This window comes from Mesocricetus auratus, unplaced genomic scaffold, assembly GCF_017639785.1.
Source record: "Mesocricetus auratus isolate SY011 unplaced genomic scaffold, BCM_Maur_2.0 Super-Scaffold_6723, whole genome shotgun sequence".
NCBI lineage: Eukaryota > Metazoa > Chordata > Mammalia > Rodentia > Cricetidae > Mesocricetus > Mesocricetus auratus.
Genome location: NW_024429183.1, coordinates 13,510,700 through 13,531,914, shown reverse-complemented (window position 1 = coordinate 13,531,914; position 21,215 = coordinate 13,510,700). Strand labels below are relative to the sequence as shown.

The following is a 21,215-nucleotide window of genomic DNA, read 5'->3' as shown; positions in this document are numbered from 1 at the left end:
TAGCATTGTATAGACTATTCCCCGTGTTTCAAGCTGTTTGGAGAAAATGAGTTATTGCAGTAATAGCTGAATCAGCCTGTGTTCTTAAAAACAGTTTGTCTATTCTTGCAGTTTCTCTGAACCTTTGTCATTTGTTTTTGTTATATGGAAATTCTGTAAACAGTTTTATTTGTAATGCCCTCAAGCACTGTGAAAATGACTGCTTATTAGTCTGTAAGCCAAGGCTAGATGTTTACAGCTTTCATGATAAAAGTTTTTGAAGGCTTTTCCAGCTGTTTGTGGTAACTGATAGTCATGAACAGCAGAATTTGTCCTTGGGTTTTGAAAAAAATATCTCCTTTTGAAACCCACCAGACATTTTACAGTAATGATGTCTTCTGCTTAAAAAGACTATTTCTACCAAATAGAAAGATCTTACCTTCAGAACACATCACTCTGGCTCTGGTTTTTAAAAGTACATGGAAGTCTCTCTAATGGTTAGCGATAACAGCAGGTCCCATCCTTCTACAAACCAATGTGTCCCTTGGAGCCTGGAATAGCATAGAAAACAGACACATTGTGGTACCCCCCCACACCAAATGTATTGATCTCATTCAGAATCATGATATCAAACTCAACTCAGACTGGATTGTGTCCTCAGACACAATGTTGAGTCTTAGCACCTCAGAATGAGACTGTTCTTGGAGAGGAGACCCTTAAGTAGGTAACTTAGTTAGGATGAGGTCATGTGAGTGGACTCTGATCCAATAGATTTGGATTAGAAGTGAAGATTAGGGCACAGATACAAATATAAAAAGATACAAGTAAAGATGCCATCTACAGCTGAAGGCAAAAGCCCTTGGGAAACAGAAACCACTGTCAAGTCTCGCCCTTCCAAGAAGGACAGGAATGAGTTTCTATGATTTGCTGTTCAGTTAGTAGCATTTGATATTGTTGTTGTTGTTACAGACAAGTCTCTAATAATTAAGGAAAGCAAATGACTGTGCCTCATGGAGTGTATGCATGGCCACTCAGCCCATCACAATTAGGATTTTCTTAATTTCTTAAGACTTACCTGGAACACTCTCAAGACATTTATAATTTCTCATTCAGTGAATCTGTGTTTATCATAATATTAAAAGTCAGTTTAAGCATGGTGGCTCACGTCTCTCATCCCAGCACTTGGGAGGTAGAGGCAGGACAATCAGGAGTTCAAGATCATCTTTAGTTATGGGGCAAGTTTGAGGTCAACATGGGCTATATGAGACCTTATCTTCACAAAAATTATTAAAAATTAGAATTGTTTCCCAAATATTTGAAAGCACAGACTCCTCAAGAAGGTATAACATATGTTCACTGACCCATCATTGACGTCCTTCAGGCACCTGTACCATATTAGAAAGATGGAAGAACACTTTCCCACAGCATGAACATCAGTCCATTACATCCATAACAATTCACACCTCATGGTAAGCTGTTCATCTGGTCCCTCAAGCCTTCTTTATCATCTGTAGCACATCAGCTCTTTAAGCTTTTGAATAAAACTTTCTGACTTGGTTCAATTTCTTGACATCAAAAAGTTTTGTCAAGAATCATACCCCCTACAACATCCTGCATGCCAACATGTCTCCATACAAAGACGTAGTGAAAATACTTAACAGATAGAATCCTTTGTGTGTTTAAGACAACTGAAATCCTTATGACTATAGACACAATAATCCTTAGCAAAAAAAACCACCAACTAGCCAGGTGGTGGTGGTGCACGCCTTTAATCCCAGTACTCGGGAGGCAGAGGCAGGCGGATCTCTGTGAGTTCGAGGCTGGGCTGGACCGACAGCCTCTAAAACAATACAGAGAAACCCTGTCTCGTAAAAACAAAAACAAAAACAAAACAAAAAAACCACCAACTAAACCAACATGTAAAAGGATTAAACACTAGGATCAAATGGATTTTACCCCAGAAATTCAAGGTTGGCTCACATATGAAAACCAGATAACATGATGCCACATGTACAATATCAACAAAATAAGAGAAAAATCCAAAATGTTATTTCAATAAATATAAAAAGGCATTTGCTAAAATCCACAGTCTTTCATGATTTAAAAAGGAAATGAACTCAAAAGCTTAATAATGTAAAGAAATTTCCTCAATATAAACCAGAGACCCAAATTCAATAAGCAACACTATGAAACTGTTTAAAGTAAGCACACATAAATATGAATGACTTTGGATTAGACACTAGTTTCTCAGACAAGACACCCAAGCACAAAGCAAGCAAAGACCAATAAATAAATTAGACTTCATCAAAATGTAAAAAAGATTTGTGCTTCAAAGTACACTGTCAAACCAAATGGGAGATGGTATTTGCAATTCACATATCTAGTAAGGGAATTCTAACTAATATATATAACAGTTGCAATGCAGTAAAAAGACAAATAACAAAATTTAGAACCACACTAGGATTTTAAGACACTTGGCTCCAAAAGATATGGGTATGAGCAATAGCATGACTGGGGAAGTGTGTACCAAGAAAATCCACCTCACCGTTGTGTGGTTGACCATAGCAAACAAAATGGGAAGTTAACAGTAGTGAGAATTTGGGGGAACCAAAGCGTGCATGCATTAATGATGGCGTGACGGTTACTGTTGAGTGTATGCGTGTTGACAGGATGATCTAGACTCACCTAGGAGACAAGCCTCTGGACTTGTTTGTGGTGAAATTTCTCGACTGTGTTCATTTAGGTGGGAAGACACACTATAACTGTGAGTAACACAATTCATGGGCAGGGGGCTCGGGCTACATAGGGAGGACTCCTGCCTGCAGGTGCAATATGATCAGTGGCCTTCAGCCCATGCTGCCACGCCTCCCCTGCTGTGATGGACTGTGCCCCCTAACTGTGATCCAGAGTAAATCCTTCCTTGCATCACTTGCCTTTTTTCAGATATTGTGTCACAGCAATGGGAAAACTAATGAATGCTGATGGAAATGTGGGATATTGCAGCCAGTGTAAATAAGAGTCTTGTCTTTACCTCAGGTAGATGAACATTGACCCAACAATGAAGGTGTATGCCCATACATATACTTGTACATGAATGTTTATAACATCACTATTTATAGTAGGCAAAGAAAAGCAATATATGATAAACCTATTCATGAAATGTTATTGACCACACACACAAAAGGGGTTAAAGAGAAAAGAAGTGAGAATATATGCTATGATGTAGTATGGTGGATGAAGCTTAAAACAGCTCAATGAGTGAAAGAAGCCGGTAATATGAACGTGCATGCACACATGCACACATATATAATTCCAATTATCTGAAGTGTAGAAAATAAGCAAAGTGAATCAATAGGTTAAGGATAGCAAGATAAAGGGCGATAGCTAAGAACGTGGGTTTCTTTTGAGGTACTGAAAGGGTTCTATAATTGTGCTTATCACACTTCCTGTTATTTTTCAAATGCTATTTGATCTGTGCACTTTAAATGACTGAGTTGTGAATGCATGTAAGTTATGTCCCAATGACACGGTCTTTAAAACAAATTTCCGAGAGCCTGTAATAGTGAATGAGGGTTCTGTTGTTTCCTAAGTATATATTTGTAATAATGTGTATGAGTGCTTGTGCGTATGAGCTTGAGGAAGCCATAAGAAGGTGTCAGATCCTCTGAAGCTAGAGTTACATACAGGCAGTCATGAGCTGCCCAACGTGGGTGCATTTAACCACTGAGCCATCTCTCCAGCCACATGGGTGGGTTTTCAAAATTCCTGATCTCATCTCAGTATCGTAAAGTAGAAATTCATGTCACTCGCACCTTTTAGACCATGTCCCCCGAGTTTCCATGTTCCTCCACCCCCTTCTTTTTAATGTTCATTTTGCTTTCTCTCATTGAGAATGGAAACTCACCTGAGGAGGGGATGCTTAGGCTTTATCCCTGAACAAATTGCCAATTACTAAGAGAGAAAAAACAAAACCTGCGTAGATTTCCGTTCCCTGCTTCACTTCCTCTCAAACTCAGTGGTGCATGTATTCAAAACTGTCCTGGCACTTGAAACCATGCACAGCGATTTAGAAAAATCCATGAACCACTGGTATCACAAATGAATGTCTAGTTATATTAAAATAATACACAATCGATCATCTTCCCAGTCCCGCATTATTATTATGACTTCACTTATAACTTTGAGGGGTAAACTTTCTTAGGCCCCAGTGTCTCAGGAAATGCCTATGAAGTTAATAGTATGAATTCTAGAATTTTGTTTCTTATTCTTTTATTGCCAGATGCCCTGTCCCAGAATTCACGTATTTTGGGCTAATATACCTTACAATAACAAACACATTTGCTGTTTCTAGTGATCTTCTAATTACATGACCCAGTATTTTAAGTGATTGAATAACTGATGTTATGAAATTAATGTAGTTTTAAAACATACCCCAATGAGCAATCCTGTTCTCTCTTTTGGCATATATAATTTTATAAAGTTTCAACTATTTATTGCATAGATAAGTTTGATGTTTGAGCTGTCTCATTTAACTTGTCATGGCAATCCAATCAATCTGAGTCTTTGGAATGATCACGTTAGCAGGTTGTTACATTGCTAGGTGGCCGGGTCTTGGCATAGGCTCTCTTAATATCCAGAAGAGTATCTCACTGGAATTCATGTGACCACATCAAGTCTAGGTGGCATCATTTAGTCACAGTTCTCTCGGTGACCAGAGCCTTTGATCGAATATGATTTATCTCTGGGTCTTGCAACTTCTGCACTGATTAAATGACAGCCTTGTGCAATTTCCCCTACTCGTTTCCAACTTCCTTTTATCCCTATTCATTACATATACTTCTTGATCTACTTGAAATTTTGGCCCCCAAAAGTGACTTTTCCAACTCAACTGTAATAAGCCATGGGCTTCTTTGGCTTTGTTCTCAGCTGGATCCTAACGCACTGCTGCTTACCTGGCAGGCTTTTGGAAATCATCTCTGATCATGAGCATGAAACAGTCATGAGAACAGATTTTTGACTTGCAACTTTCCACACTGAGCCTTGGCTGTGGCCACTCCTCCAGGCTTGCAGAAGCCTCTTAGCAGAGTTGAGCCACGTCTCCAGCAGCCAGCGCTGTTGCTAAGGCACCAGAGAGCTGCATGTGGCAAAGCAGGCATCTGTGTGCCCCTAACACCTAAGGCTTTGTCATACTACAGAGCTTGTGTAGCCCTCACCTCTGCTCTAGACATTTAAAAATATTGGCTATGGAGAACAATGATTGTTGTTGGTTTAACCAGTAAACAAGAATACCTATCATTTAAGCTTTCTTTGGCTATTGTAAAAGATTACCATGAATTAAGTAAATTAAAACAACATGGAATTTTTTTACTTTAGAAATCTGTAGATTAGAAGCTCAACACTGGTCTTAGTTGAACCAAGAATAAGGTGATGGCAGAACTATGAATCTTCTTGGAAGCCCCAGGAGAGAATCCACTCCCCAAGGTTTTGTAGTATCTTGAGGCTATCCATTCTCTTTGACAAATGTTGGAAACAGCACTAATCTATGGGTAACAGTACAATATTTAAAAGGTAGTTTGACATCTCTGTTCAGTAAAACAACTAAACAACAGCAGTTGGTTCCCACCTAAGACCTATGACCTCTCCAAACATGGGATTTTTACCAATTTTACAGTACCAGATATGAATTTTTCCCCCATGGAACTAGCCTAAAAGTCCAACTTCAAAGCGGTTGGTTACCTCAATAGCAGTCATGCTACTATTGTCCCAGTGATCACGTCTTGCTTGTCAGGTTAGTATTATAGTGTACAGGGCTCACTGCTGAGTAAGATCCCTGTCATTTTTCCTTCCCAGTAACCTGCATAGCACTTTCCAACACTACAGAAGCTAGCCCACAGGGAGGCCATTTCCAACATACATTTTGTTTATTTTTCATCTTGTTCATTTTTAAGTATTTATTTTATCTTTAATTATGTATATGTGTGGCAGGGGACATGTGCATGAAATTCCCCGCATCTGGAGTCACAGGCAGTGTTATCCACTCTATGAGGGTGCTTGGGACTAGATCCTAGTCCTCTACAAGAACAGTACAAGATGAGCCATCTTTCTCAATTTTTGTTTCTGGGTGACATGATTATTTTACAGGGTGTATGATTCATCCCCATTAACCACATTTTGTAGCATTATCTTGGTGATCTGGCTGCCTCTTTCCTGATCACAAGTAGAAACAAGGTTATACACTAATCACACTGTAATTTCCTAAAACCTATAGTTTGTGACCTGAAGACTTTTTTTGTATATGAATGTGTGGTATGCATCTGTGTATGTATTCATGTGCACATGTGTGTGCACATGCGTGTGGAGGTCCAGTGTGACATCAAGTGTGTTCAACAATCACTCTCTGCTTTATTTGATAAGGCAGGCTCTTTCATTAAGCCTGAAGCTCACCATTTCTGGTTAGTCTGGCTAGACGTCATGCCCCAGGCACTCCCTGACTCTGCCTCTTGAGTGCTGGTATTACGAGTGACCACCATACATGCCCAACTTTTATACATGTGCTACGGATCCATACTCCTATGAAAACCCTTGCACACAAGTGCTGTGCCCACTGAGATGTACCACATACACTCTGGAAAAAATTATTGTAATGACCTCTATGATGGCTTGTCATGTCATGGCTCCTTAGGCCCTGCCATTGACTTTGTGTCAATGTTTGTTTATTAGTGTGTATTCTCTTCCTGGCTCTGATCATTACCTTGACTCACTGGATTCAACCCTACTTCTCCAATTTGTGTTTTGACTTTCAGAGGCTGTGTCATTGGACCCACATTCCATTTTAATGTCCCTGCTCTGCACTTTGGTGATGTTTCTTATGGTGAGTGACTTTCTTTCTTTTCTGTGTGTGTGTGTATGTGTGTATGCGTCTTTGTGTGCATGTGCACACTTGTGTGTATGGGTGCACATGTGTGTATGTACATGTGGAATCTGGAGGATAACCTTGAATAAACACCATCTACCTCCTTTGAGACAGTGTCTTTCATTGAACCGGAGCTCACCAGTTAGTCTAGACTCTCTGATCAGTGAGTCCCCAGGACCCTTCTGGCCCTCCCTCCCCAGCACTGGAATTACAAGCACATGCCACCACACCTGTATTTGTATGTAAATGTCAGGGTTCAAACTCAGGTCCTCATGCTAGCAAAGTGTGCGGGCTAGTTCTATGTCAACTTGACACAAGCTAAGGTCATCTGGGAAGAGGGAACCTCAACTAGGAAAATTCCTTCATCAAGCTGGCTATAGGCAAGCCTGTGGGGCATTTTCGGTTAATATTGATATTGGAGGGCATATTGGTGCCATCCTTGGGCAGATGGTACTAGGTTGTATAAAAGAGCAGGTTGAGTGGGCCATGGAGAACAAGCCAGTAAGAAGCATTCCACCTTAGTCTCTGTTTCAGCATCTGCCTCCAGGTTCCCACTCAGTTCCTGCCCTGTTGTCCCTCAATGATAAGACTGTTACTTGGACATGTGAGCCAAATAAACCCTTTCCTCCCCACATTGCTTTTGGTCATGGTGTTTGTTACAGCAGTCGAATGCAAACCAACATATCAACTAAGTCATTCCCCCAAGTCCTAGCTTTCCATTTTAAACTTAGAAATTGGATAGAATATTTTTTGGGCTCTAGCCAGGAGAAGGAAAGTTTACAAAGCACTACACTTAACATTTAATAGCTAGTCAAGAGGCTCTCTTCCTGTGTGGCAGGGACATTTTGGCACTGTTTCTAAACTATATGCAAAGTAGGAACTAGGTCCTGCACATTAAGAGTTATCTATCCACAGCAACTGTATGCATCATTTCTCTATCTTCTGGAGGAAGTGGTGGTAGTGGGGCTGGTGATTCTGTTTTTATTTCTTGCAGCTAAGTATCAAATCCAGGGCCTTGTACATACCAGGCAAGTGCTCTATCAGTGTACAAAACTCCCAGACCTGAGCTGTATCTAAATGAGAATTCTGATTTGCCCATCTGGCTGCACAACAGCCTTCTTATAGATGCTCTCGAGTTTAAGTCGGATAGGCTTGGTTTGATCCCAGGGGCTCTGCCGCTCCAAGGTGAAGGATATCCCATGTGTTTGTGCTGTTGTCTCACACAGTGTCTGCCCCGTGACATTTCTCCCTGTGTGTGTTTCCCCACTGATAAAAGTGACAGCAGCAGCAGCAATGGTACCTCCGTTGCTTATTTCTTGTGAGTTTCCTCTGCTGAGTGCATGGCATGCAGTGGTGTGCTTGAACCTATCTGTCCTTCACAGAGGTACAGTCACTGTCTTTAATAAGAAAAATTGGAGCCTTGGAACTTTTAAATTATTTGCAAAAGTCACACAGTATTGATAGAATTGCTATTTGTTTTGAGACCTGCTTTCAACTGGACTATTGCGCTAGCAAGGCAAAATTTGGTCCTTAATGACAAAAAATTATAATATTTATGCTCTTCCAATGCCCAAGTTTATGTAACCAAATCCTATTCCCAATTCCTCTTGAGAAAGAGAATTTAAGTCATGTTTAGTGAGCTAATTTGCTCTGACTTAAAATTAATTTACCCTTACGTTTAGAAGGTAGTTGTAAGAAAAGCCCAGATTGAGAACTGCTCATTCAAATCCACATCCCTGCTTCTTCCCAGTCCATTTCATTGTTTCCTGTTTGTCTTGCTTCATGTGGAATGGACCTATCTACTGGAGGAAAATAGTTCTTTCGGCAAAAACCTATTCATAAAGTGTTGCTTGGTTGTTTTATATTTGGATGTTAGGAGAATTTTTACTCAGAAAACATTATATGAAGCCCCCATATGCATTACACTGCTCAAGGTACATAATATAGGTGTATATACTCTTCCTAGATTGCATATCTCCTGTCCAGAATTCTTTATGCCACTGACAACAGAGGTGTCACCTCATTTGCAAAATGACCTACTCACATGATCCCTTCTGCTTTGTGCAGATTCTTAGTTTACTAGAAACACTAGGATCCTCTTGTCTAAAATATCCCACAAACCCCCAAAAGTCTCTCCATGGTCATCTAACTTTTGGTCATGCATGTTACTGAATCAGTGTGGTGTCTTCTAGGGGGAAGGGGCTGTCATTCAGTAGTGAACTCATGTTCCCCACAAATAGTCTTTCTGAAGACTCTGCTGCTGCTTCTGTGTGGTCTTGTGAGCACAGCTTCTAGTTTTTTCACAAAGTCTTGATAGTGAAGATTCTGCACCCAGTAGAGTACTCGCTTAATGTGTTCAACGCCCTGAATCCCAGTTTCAGTAATAGAGAGACAGACAGGCAGGCAGGCAGACGGACGGACAGACAGACAGAGATCTTTTTTCAGATTTATTTTTATTTAATGTGTTGCCTACATGTTTGTAAGCATACCATGTGCATGCAGTGACCAATGGAGACCAGAAGAGGGCATCACATTCCCTGGAACTGGAGGTCCAGACAGCTGTAAGCCACCAATGCTTGGAATCAAACCAGGGTCCTCTGCAAAAGTAGTCAGGAGTCTTAACCACTGAGCCATCTTAGCCCTGAGAGAGAGAGCTTCCTAAGGGTTTTTCAGGGATAGATAGAATGGCAGTGTTGAAGGGGAATTAAATCTTTGGAGAATGGTTTCCTTCAAGTCGATACTGAGTACAGGAAAAAGTATAAGCACCTCTGTGAGTCCCTGAACAATCTGTCCAGCTGTGTTGTTAATTATCCCAAGACTTGGCTACAGACACTAGCTGGAGAGAATACAGATGTTGAGATCTGTAAAATACTTTCATTCAGGTGGAACTGTAGATAGAACAGACTGCAGATGGAATAAGAGAGCCAGAAGCCTGGGCATAGTATTCTTGCCAGTGCCCATTGGGGTCTTTAACAAGCCAAAATCCCCTCTGCAGGCTTTGTGAAGGATGGGGGGCAACGCAGGCACTAACTAGTATGAGGACTGTCCTGAGTTAGTTATAATGGGCTTTATTCTGTGAAAAGCTTCTGGCTAAGGGAATTGGTATGGGCAATTATTCAGAGGATCATGTAATTATAGAACCGGTCCATTTTCCATAATACCCTGTATAGTTTTCAGAGTCATTATGGGGCAAGCTCTGTAGAGTCCAGTACTGCAATTACATGATTGTGAAGGTGACTTTCCATCAGTCTCTCTGGGATTCCTAATAGAAGTGGTTTTAGGCAGAAAAGTGGATATTGTTTCTAGAAAAACCAACCATGTAAATTGTCATGTAGTTATTCTTGCTTTAAAAGTGATAGCAACATAACAGCTACCCAAGGAATCCAGCCAAAAGTCAATTTATTGTTATCCCAGCAAAGGAGGCCTACATCTTTTTTGAAAGGGATACAAGTCTCACCAATGGGGAAGTCAATAGGATTGGCTATAACCTGACACAGAGCTCTGGAGAGGCACACTAGTGTTAGCCTCTGGCTGGCTCTAGCTCAGATCACCAAGTCTTTCCTGGGAGAGGCTATTACTACATACTGTACCATCATCCCTGAGAGTACGAGTCTCGGAAAGGACAAGTACAGATTTTGTCACTTCCTGGCTAGGTTCTAGATCAAGCAGCAGACAAAACTATATAGGCTTCTCCTTTCACACACTGGAAAATAGGAGTGCATATGATCCTGTATTTTAAAAATCTGTATTTTATGCAGAGATTAGAGGCAAAATAAACTCTACAAGACAATTCAAAATAACTAGCAGTGGAAGCCACAATGAAAGGTCTTGTTTTGTATCCCTGTTTAACCTGCATGACTTAATGCATGATATTCTTTAGTTAATTCACGAATGAATTGATGATTTAAGGAGATAACAGAGAGTGAAGATGAGCAAGGAGAATGAATGGCATACATTTGTGAAGATGAGGTTGTCACAATGAAACCCACTATTTTGTACATAACATTTAAAAGACTTTTAAAGAGGGCCTAGGGACTTGGCTGAGCTAAGGAAGTGCTGTGAGGACCTTGAGTTTGATCTCCCCTGTGAACTATCTTGATGCAGTGGAGCTAATAATCCCAACATTTCGAGGCAGAGACAGAAAGATCCCTGAGCGTTGCTGGACAGCTAGTCTAACCAAACCAGGAAACTCCAGGCTTGGTGAGAGAGACTCTGTATCAAAAATAAAGTGGATAGTGATTGAGGAAGACACCTAACAGTGATCTGTGACCTCTACATATGCCAACACACAACAAATAAACAGCAAACAAACAAACTGAGGGCAAGTTGGAAGTAGTGAAGAATAGTGATGAATTACATATGCAATGCTAGGCCATTGCTAGGGGAGATTTATTGGCCAAGGGAGGCTATTGGGATAAGGGAGTCTTTCTCACCACATACTTGGTTTTCCAGGATTTCCCCACACTTTGATGTGTTCCCTCAATAACACATCTCTGGTGTCCATGACCTTCAAACTGCGTGTCCGTGGGGATGGTGATAGCATGCAAAGCATCCCAAGTTACTCTCAGGAGTTCGACAGCAAAAGACGATCTTGGATCAACACAGAAATATCCACAACGAAACCAAAGGAATTCACCATCACTCCCAGCAGCGGCACCATACGTGCACAGGGGTTTGCTGCCATCAAGGTAAAGTGCACAGGGTTCAGCACACACAGCCAAACACCCGCCTTTCAGATAGCCACTGAGACCACACCCAGGGCTTTCTGGGAGTGCCAAGGAATTGTTGTTGGTTGTTTTTTACCTTGTATTCTTTGGGGGCCCACCACCCAGCTCCCAAATATTATGCACACAGATATTTTGATAAATGCCTGGCCTCAGCTTTGTTTCTTACCAGCTTTTCTTATCTTAAAATTATCCCATCTACCTTTTGCCTCTGGGATTTTCTCTTTCCCTATTTCTGTATACCTTTCTTTACTTCTTACTCCATGGCTTACTATGTAGCTAGATGGCTGAGCCCTGATGTCTCCTCTCCTTTTCTCATTCCTACATCGTCTCCTCCCAGATTTCTCCTCCTATTTGTTCTCTCTACCTGCCAGCCCCACCTATCCTTTCTCCTGCCTTGCTATTGGCCATTCAGCTCTTTATTAGACCATCAGGTGTTTTAGACAGGCAAAATAACACAGCTTCACAGAGTTAAACAAATGCAACATAAAAGAATGCAACACATTTTTGCATCATTAAAACAAATGTTCCACAGCTTAAACAAATGTAACACATCTTTTTTTTTTTTTTTTTTTTTGGTTTTACGAGACAGGGTTTCTCTGTATTGTTTTGGAGGCTGTTGGTCCAGCCTGGCCTCGAACTCACAGAGATCTGCCTACCTCTGCCTCCCGAGTGCTGGGATTAAAGACGTGCGCCTAAATGTAACACATCTTAAAATAATATTCCACAATAGGGAATCACTTGTAAAACTGGTCCTGTAGGAAAAAACCTCTGAAACCAAGGAACCAGACCCAGATAGGCTGGGCAAAGTAATTTACGCTGATCGTGCTACAGGAATTGCTAAGGTCAGAGCTATGCTCAGGCAGAGCCAACAAGCCAGTCCTCAGTAAGCCAAGCAGAGAGACAAATTCCCACCATGGAAGGAGGAACAAAGAAACCTAGTGGCACCCACTCCCCCATCGTCTTGGGGTCCTGGCATGAGATCTGGTTTAAGGAGAGTTTTTCTGGTCTAGGTATGGCCTCACTCATCATCACAATCTCAGCTCTGGTCTCTCCTCCAAGGTGTTCTGAACAATTTTCAGAGCTGTGTAAGATCTCTTTCCAGGAGACAAGCTCCCCACTGGCTAGCACCAGGCATCAGTCTTCTCCTACTCCAACTTGAGATTCCAAGAGTTGGTGGGGTAGGGGATTCCTTCTCGGGAACCACTGTTTCAATAGTCTAATAGCCAAAAGAAGGGCATGAGTGGCTCTTGAGAATAACCTTGTTCCCACAGACCAGTGGCATTGCAATTGGTTGATAAGAATGTAGATGCAGCACCTTCACAGGAACTGTGCTTCTAGTTATTCCTAGTGCAGTCACTGTTCCATACAGACAACCCGCCCATTGGCCCTCACAGAAGGGAAGACCTCAGACTCTGGCTTCAGACTCAGATCCACCACAACCATAAACATCCAGTCTACGCCAAGCTGACTGCCAGGTCATTCGGGTTTGCAGTCTAAACCCGGGTCCTGGCAAATGTAGGTGAAGTGTGTCTTTCCATTAGAGTTTTGTATTTGATCCTACAGGAAAAAGGAATACGAAGGCTGCCCAGTCCTCACCCTAGGCTTGGTCTGAAATGAGGTCAGTGCAGTGGACTTAGTGATGGCCTCATGGTGCCATCAGCAGGATTACTTCCAAGTTAACTGAGAAGGGTTTTAGCCGTCTCCCTCCTCTTTTGCTTCTCTTAGCCCTGGGATCTAGCAGAATGGTACGCTGCTAAACCAATGCACCGAAGCGATAATTTCTGGGAAAGGAAGACTCCATAATTTAGATGGCTAATTCTTTAGATATTATCATTGACTATTTAATCCAGCCACTGTTTCATCCCCAAATTTATTTTAGATGCTTCTCAGCATCTTGCCTGGGATCTGCTCATCTTAACTCCTTTTCTGGGAACTTTCAGTTCTTCCATGGGCTTCTCCAGGGGTGTAAAGAGGTTTGAGATGTCACCACCTCCCCTTGAGACTGCTAACTGGCTTTTCCTGGTAAGAAGCTCAGATATCACTTGATGCTCAGCCTCCATGCTATCTACCTTTCCTTCTGCCCCTATAGATAGCACAGGAGAGTTTGAAGACAGCATCTCTCCACCAGTCTCCTGCTGGGACACCTTGGCTTCCTTCCTATAAACCACAATCCCAGTACATAACAAGGGCTCCAATCATGCTGCCATCCTCTGCTTTTCTCCAAGCCTGACAAATTTTCTTTTCAAATCAATGCCTTCCTTCTTTTTATATTTCCTGTATGTTTGGCAAAAAAAAAATCTCCGTGCTTCATCTCTCCCTTCTGATCTGCACTTCAGCCAGGTCTGTGTGGACTCAAATTTGCATGCAGCAATTCCCTCTGCAACCAAAAAGATTTTAATTAGTACCTGATACATAATTTATAGACAGCAAACCCTTAGCCCATGCCAGAAGCTGTTCTCTCGACTAACAAATATCCCTTCCAGCAGAAATCATTTTGAAGCAATTAAAAGCTGTAACAAGGCTTTCAGAGACCTCAACACAAGTTCTGCAGCAGTAAATACAAACACAGACTAGAATGTTGTCCTCAGGTGGACCCAGCTCAGACCTTACTGTTTTCTGCTCTAATAATGAAAACGGAAAGAGGAGGCGAAGCTTCAGTTTGAAAAAACTGATGGCCCCAGCCAATTTCTAAAGTGTACACAATTATTTTCATTTCCCTTTGATGTAAGAGAAACTTCACTAAACTGTTTACTCGGTTATATTGAAGTGTTGTCATTCTAGATAGCCGCCTGTAGCATAAGGAACAATGTAAACTGCAATAATTAAAGTCAGTTTGTTATTTCTCACCATCTGTGGTCATTTTCCCCTTTGTGTGGGTGTGTAACCCCCATGATAAAAATCACCTCAGAAATGAAGCAGCCTTTTGTGCCAGTAGCATTGGGTTTCTAACCCAGCCTTTGAAAACATCACTGTGCTGGACCCCAAGATGTAGCTGGTTGGGTGTAAAACACCATTCCTCCCTCTAGTGAAGCACTTAGAAAGTGACTGACTCAGGGCCGTCCCCTCGTTCCCGGCTTCCCCATGCAAAGAGCTGGCCTTTCTGAAAACGGCCTTGTCGCCTCCTTCTTCCCAGGTGACCTTGTGCTCCAACACTGTGCAGAAATACGAGCTGGCGCTCGTGGTCGATGTGGAGGGCATCGGAGAAGAAGTGCTGGCACTCCTGATTACAGCCAGGTAGCCTGGCCCGCTCCTCTCTGACACTACCCCACCCTCCTGTGCCCAGTGTCCGGCTGCCTCCCACAGGGCAGCTGGCCTGCTAAGCAACGCTTGCTGGATTCTTCTTGCCTTCCTGGGATGGGAGATGGAATCTGGGGTGCAAAAGACAAAGCTTGAAAGAGGAGACTGCTTGTAAAGGATGTTTGGTGGAGAAACTAAGGACCAAAAGGCTGTGTGTGTGTGTGTGAGAGAGAGAGGGGGGGGGGTCTTTCAAGGTATATACCTGAAAGGGTTTAGCAGGTATATTCTGGATCCACTCTGTGCTTTTATGAGTGGGGGTGGGGGTGGGGGTCTCCTAACTCAGCTTCTCATGTTTGCACAGCAAACCCTTTATTCCCAGCTCCTGTCTCCCAGGCACCCAGCGTCCCTCTCTCTTTCAGTGAGTTGGTAAGGATCTCTGAAGTCAGATTGAAATGAGGCTTCACTCTTCCCAAATAGGCTTTGGGACTGTGTGGAAGCAGACGCTGTGGACAGAGAGAAATGACACAGGAGAGCTAGCGTGTCCGTATCTGGGGTATAGGTCTTGTGAGCCTTAAAGAAGATGCGGGCATGAGTGCTAGGGAGATGATAACTGGTCTCCCTGTGTGTGTCTGAAGCCTGAACAGAGGCAATTATCAACCCAGAAGGAACTGCCTCAGTCTACTTAAAGGTCATTACGATCCAATTCATTTGTTTGCTGGTTTGTTTCACTGAAACAGGAAAAGCTCTTTGGTACAGTGCGCCACTCTGAGATTTGCCTCTGCCTTGGGTCTAATCTTGCATTTGGCTTCTGTGCTGGCTGTTTCTGATACCTTTCAGCCTCCTTTCCCTGCAGCTGTTCTGAACTGTAAAAAATAATGCCTAAAGGGACTATGAGTTTCCTGCTAAGGTTCTCTGTGACCCACGTAAAATATCATAAACCCTCTCAGCCACACTAGCTCAGAAAGCAAAGGATTAGCTTTGAGAAAGTCACTGGGTCAACTGACAACTTCCATACTAGCTAAAAATGAGCACGGATCCCTGCTCAGACACAGGCATTGGGTTAAAGAGAGGTACCTTCATGTTGTCATTTCCCATGCCATCTGTGGGAACCGCTTGATGACTCTCAACAGAAGAGCTTCTCTTAGAACTTGTACCCCAGGGCATCCCCTGAAAGAACCATCAGTGACGCTTGCCATGCCCTCACTCCAGATTCATTCCCCTCTGCTGTGCACTTCTGCTCCCCTGGTTCCTCCACACAGACACACCCCTAAGAGTAACAGCCCCACTAAATAATCCCATCCAGTCTCCAGATAATTTCATTTAACCCCTAGGAGACTGAGATGTGCGACAGAAAGCCGCTGGCTCCAAGTAACCCAGGCTGGACTTTGTACCGTCAGCGTTAAACTGGGCTCCACGTAACTTAACCACCAGTCCTCTTCAGCTTTGTTCTGTGTGTCAGACAGTGACCTAGGGCCAGGTTAGACACTGAGCTATAGACATGAAAGAAAACCCGTCACTGAGCGATAGAACAGCAGCAGCACAGGGCTGCATGAAGAAGTACTGATGTAGCTCCAGCCCCGGGCTGAGCTGCAGGAGCACAGGAGTTGGACTTGCTACAGTTGTTTAGATGATTCAAGCTTTGTTAGTCCTTGGAGGCTTTCTGACCTGTGCAAAGTGTCACAGCTAGTTAAGACCCCATGTAGTTGGCACGGGCCCTACTTGACCCAGACTCAGACCTACTGCTCTAATGAACTTGGCAATGGGACCCTTCACAAAAGAGGGACACACTGAAAAATCAATGGGGGGGTGTCACTGCCCAGCAAAGGCGGCTATGTAAGGAGGTCTACCGCTAATTCTTTTCTGGTTAACTAGTGGTTAGTGGGGGTTAAAAGGGAGAGAGTAGGACAGAAGAACTGAAATGATCAGGTGGATCCTACAGTCATTAGACAAAAGTTGCTATGTGACAGTGACAGATGCATTTAGCTTAGGACTCTTGCCTTTCGGGATGTAAAAAAGCGTTCCATTTTGAATTGTTTAATGGGCTCCTTTGAGCAGGTGTGTCGTGCCTACCCTCCAATTGGTTACCACAGAGGTGAACTTTGGACGCTGCTTCCTGAAGTACCCATATGAGAAGACCATCCAGCTTGTCAATCACGATGACCTTCCCGGATGCTATAAGGTCTTGCCCCAGGTGAGTTACTTCCTCCTTGTTTGGTGTTGAGCTTTCTTCCAGTGGACTCCCTCAGGGAGCAAGAGGCATCCTTCTGAAAAGCCATGGTCCTGCCCACACGACCTTCTGTGCTTCTGGTTTTTAACCCTCAGATGAGTTGGGTGTTGGGTTAGGAAGCCACAGCTGGATGGCTGTCTGTGTGAATGAGCAGCTGCAGGTGAAAACAGCGGTTAATTTCCCAGGGAAATTGTCCTTGATAAAGAAGGGAAAGTGTCAATTAAGCCAACATGAAAAGTGCACCTGCAAATAATTGTCTGCGAATTAACCAAGCTTGGGAAATGAGCTGGGAGATGTCATTTGTGCTCCTGGCCACGGCTGAATAGCATCACCAAGATACGGCAATGAAGTGTTTATTAGCCAGCCTTTTGGACCAGAAAGTTAGGGATTACACAGGAAGAGAGACTGTGTCTTAATGCCTAGGAACTATATCCTTCCACACACCGCTATACCTGGTTGCATGGGGGACCAAACAGGTCACTTGTGCAGAAAATTCAGAAAGACTTACACAGACTAAAGGATGCTCACCAATGGTCCAGTGGCATACAGTTTACCTAGAATGTATTTGTACTTAAATCTTAGCTCTTTGCATATAGACTACAATATAAATTCTTGGGGGGCAGGTAATTGGGATGTTTTCTTAGTTGCTTTTCTGTTGCTATGACAAAACACCACGACAAAGAACAGCTTATGAAAGAAATGGTTTATTCTGGCTATGGTTCCAGAGGGTAAGAGTTCATCATGGCAGGGAGGCCTAGCAGCAGGCAGCTGGAGCAAAAGTTGGTTGAGAACATTTAAGACACAGGGATCAGAGAGAGTGGGCTGTAGTAGAGAGAGGCTACAAACCCCAATAGTGTACCTCCTCAAGCAAGGCTCCTCACCCTAAAATAGCACCACCAACTAGGGACCATACTGTTCAAATACCTGATCCTGGGAGGAGCATTTCTCATTCAAACCACTACTGAGCTTTGTTTGGCTCCAAGTTCAAGTTAAGTGTTTTGTGGGGGCCGCAGAATCAATAAAGATTTGGGCTGCATCTGAGAAATACAGCTAAAGAAAGATGGTAGCCACTGGTCAAAACATGACCAGAGTTTTTTCTGTAGCTGCTGTCATCTTTTTTTACTGAAAACATCATGTTTACAGTAACCAGAATGTGGCCCATGTCATCTGCAAATCTAAGTCATGAGAAGAGCCAACTCACACGGTTAAACTGAATAAAAGAGGCTTGGCCAGAACAAGATGACTACCTCCCACTAGCCAAAGGACTATTATGTAGGAGAGGAACTTGGAATAATTTTGTGAGCTACACTGAGACAAACAGAAACCAGGGACCAAGCTATAGGACACATACAACAGAGACCCAGCAGCAGAGGAGATTCCTATGTTGTCTGTAGTCATCTCAAGGACTGAGACTAGAGCCTGTGTCCAGGGTCAAGGGGAGCACTTTCAACACAGGGGAGCTGGGAAGCAGGTAGGGCCTGCCTTGGGTGCAAAATCGAAGGTGAAGCTTACTCAGTCTTCAAGATACTTAATGCTTTTTTACCACATGTTCTAAATATTAAAATAATTTTTAAAAACTATAGCAGACAAAGTATCAAAATTTGAATAAAGATCGGTATTACAGACGTTTTCCCTCTTGTCCCAGGCCCCAGAGACTCAGCCAGTGAATGAAACACAAAGATAGAGTGTTAACATTAAGCTATGTTAGGCCAGATCAGATGCATAAAGGGTCGGGGTGCTCAGAAGGGTGGAAGCTGCATGCTGAGCTTCTCTCCTGAGAGCTAAGACCCTCAGGAAGCTTGTCAGGATCACCCAGACCTACAGGCTAAGCTTTGGGCCAGAAACGGGGCTTGTGAAAAGGGAGAAGCCAAGTTCCAAAATACATGCAGCCCATAGGGAAGATAAACACACAAGTGGTTCCTGTGCCATAGAAAAGGACTTCACTGGAGGCTCTCAGAGCGAGGCCCCACCTCTACAGATTTTGGGTGTAGGGTAACGAGTAAATCCCAGACAAAGCACCTGGGGCAGGTCAAGGAGATCACAAGAGCAAATGGTGGCAGGAGGGACGAGGACCATGTGCCCAGAAATCGCGGTTGGCATGGCCTCCATTAATGGGGTGCAAAGGTCTAAGGCATCAGGAAATGAAGCATGAAGGCACAAGGGACCCAGCTGTAAGCCTTGGCCATGAAAGGCTGTTGTCCTGAATGCCTCTTGTGCTCATTTCTGCTTCTCACTGTGCTGACAACTTAGGAGTTTTTTCCTCATATACATTCCATTTAGCCTCATGTCCTTTTGGCTGAATCAGGGTCTTCATCCCATAGACTACTCTAAATGATGCATTGGTCCTCCCTAATGACTCTCCATGGATGCAGAATGACAGTTTCAAAATAAGCCAATATAGCGTTTGTTCTCCTCGGAACATGGCTTGCTTATCCCCTGGTTTGTCTCTCTGTAGCTGTATGAGAATCCACCTGCTGTACTGCTTTCCAGCCCCTCCCCCTGTGGGGTCATCTCCCCGCAGAGCACCGTGAACATACCACTAACCTTGGAGACCCAGGCCACAGGTGAACATAGATCCACGATTTACATCTCAGTCTTCGGGAGCCAAGACAACCCTCTGGTGAGTCAGTTTTCAGAATCACAATTGAAGTCACATGCTCCCTACCACAGAGTTTTTATCTTTTTCATTGAAGACATGTCATCATTGCATATCCTCTGGTTTCTATAGTTACAGGGCTTTGTTTTCATTCTACAGTAGTAAAACACATGTGTGGCATTACTTAGGAAATCTATATGCAGATACACACCCAAAAGTCGTAAGCCTAACGGGAGTACCAACATTTCACACACACACACACACACACACACACACACACACACACGTTAGTGCCTCTCCTTGATCAACATATCTGTATGTTTAACAAGCTCCTCAGTTGTTCCCAAAGCAAAGCCAAGTTTAACCATCATTCAATTACCTATAGGATGAAAGATCAGTTTTACTCCTGGCTGCCCAGATCTTTTCCTATAGAGAAACTACATTAGCCAGCACCACATTTCGTACCAGAACTGTTAAGAGTCTCTGAGCAAGGTAGGAGAGAAACACTGAACACTGCTGCTTGGGCTGAACTGATAAATCTGGAGTCTTGCGGGAGAGCGCTTCCCTGGGCATTCAGTTTACTTGGAAGCTGGGTGATATCCTTTGAGCTGACTCTTGCTGCCTAGACAGCACAATGAGCTAAGGTTTTCTTTGACCGCTTCTGTATAAGATGCTATAGGTGATCAACAGCAGGCCAGCAACCCCCGCCCCCATGGCTCCCTGTGACCACTCTCCAGCCCCTGCACAGATGTACCTGGTGAAAAGGCTAGTGCTCTAGGAAAGACAAGAGGCCACATAGTTCAAAGTGTGGATATCAACCACCAGCCTGCACAGATGTGTGCATAGCTCTGCCTGTCAACGGTTATCAGAAAGACAGAACTGGGCATCAAATGCAGACACATCCAACTCAGAGCACTGACTCTTCACCTCGTGTTACATGTTCTTGAGGCTGAAGGGCTGAGTGGGACATACGGCCCCAAGAGTCTGATTTTCTCTACCATGTAACCCTGGGCTGGTGCAGGGAAGCTGACCATCCCAGGAAGGCATTCCAGGCTAGACCAACATGTCTGACTACACATGCTCAGTTCTATGTCCCTCTAACCACAGAGAACCAATGGGAAGGGATGTCACCTCGCATCAGCACCCTTCATGCCTCCTCTGTTTTGTTAGAGGAGACTAGAAGCCTTTGTTCTCATCCCTCTTCAGTGCGGCCATTTCACCTGTGCTTGTGTTCTTTCTCTTATGGAACTCAGGCATGCCACATACAGAGTATTGGAGAAGGCCCGGTTATCTTCATACATCCCACTCAAGTTGATTTTGGCAATATCTATGTCCTGAAGGACACATCAAGAATTCTCCAGCTATCTAACCAGTCCTTCATCCCTGCAGTATTTCGGGCTCGAATGGTGAGTAAGTCCTGGGCTGTCACAGTTTTGGCTTATGTCCAGTGTCCCTGTTTTTGCAACATGTGTTTAAACATGAGTGCCAGAAGCAGAGCTTTGTGTGGCTAAGCAGTATGAAACCATGTCATTCCCA

The 21,215-nt window shown here is 43.4% G+C and overlaps 1 protein-coding gene across 5 annotated transcripts in view; it reads left to right on the top strand.

The window, feature by feature from the left end:
* The window catches only part of Hydin (HYDIN axonemal central pair apparatus protein), a 352,162-nt gene that overhangs the window by 135,852 nt on the left and 195,095 nt on the right, over window positions 1–21,215 (top strand). For all 5 annotated transcript variants that reach the window (XM_040736928.1, XM_040736948.1, XM_040736939.1 and 2 more), the window contains exons 14-19: window positions 6,783–6,850; window positions 11,345–11,580; window positions 14,753–14,853; window positions 16,912–17,047; window positions 19,539–19,703; window positions 20,933–21,085. In XM_040736928.1, the coding sequence (XP_040592862.1) occupies window positions 6,783–6,850; window positions 11,345–11,580; window positions 14,753–14,853; window positions 16,912–17,047; window positions 19,539–19,703; window positions 20,933–21,085 (859 nt within the window). The remainder of the gene's footprint in view (window positions 1–6,782; window positions 6,851–11,344; window positions 11,581–14,752; window positions 14,854–16,911; window positions 17,048–19,538; window positions 19,704–20,932; window positions 21,086–21,215) is intronic.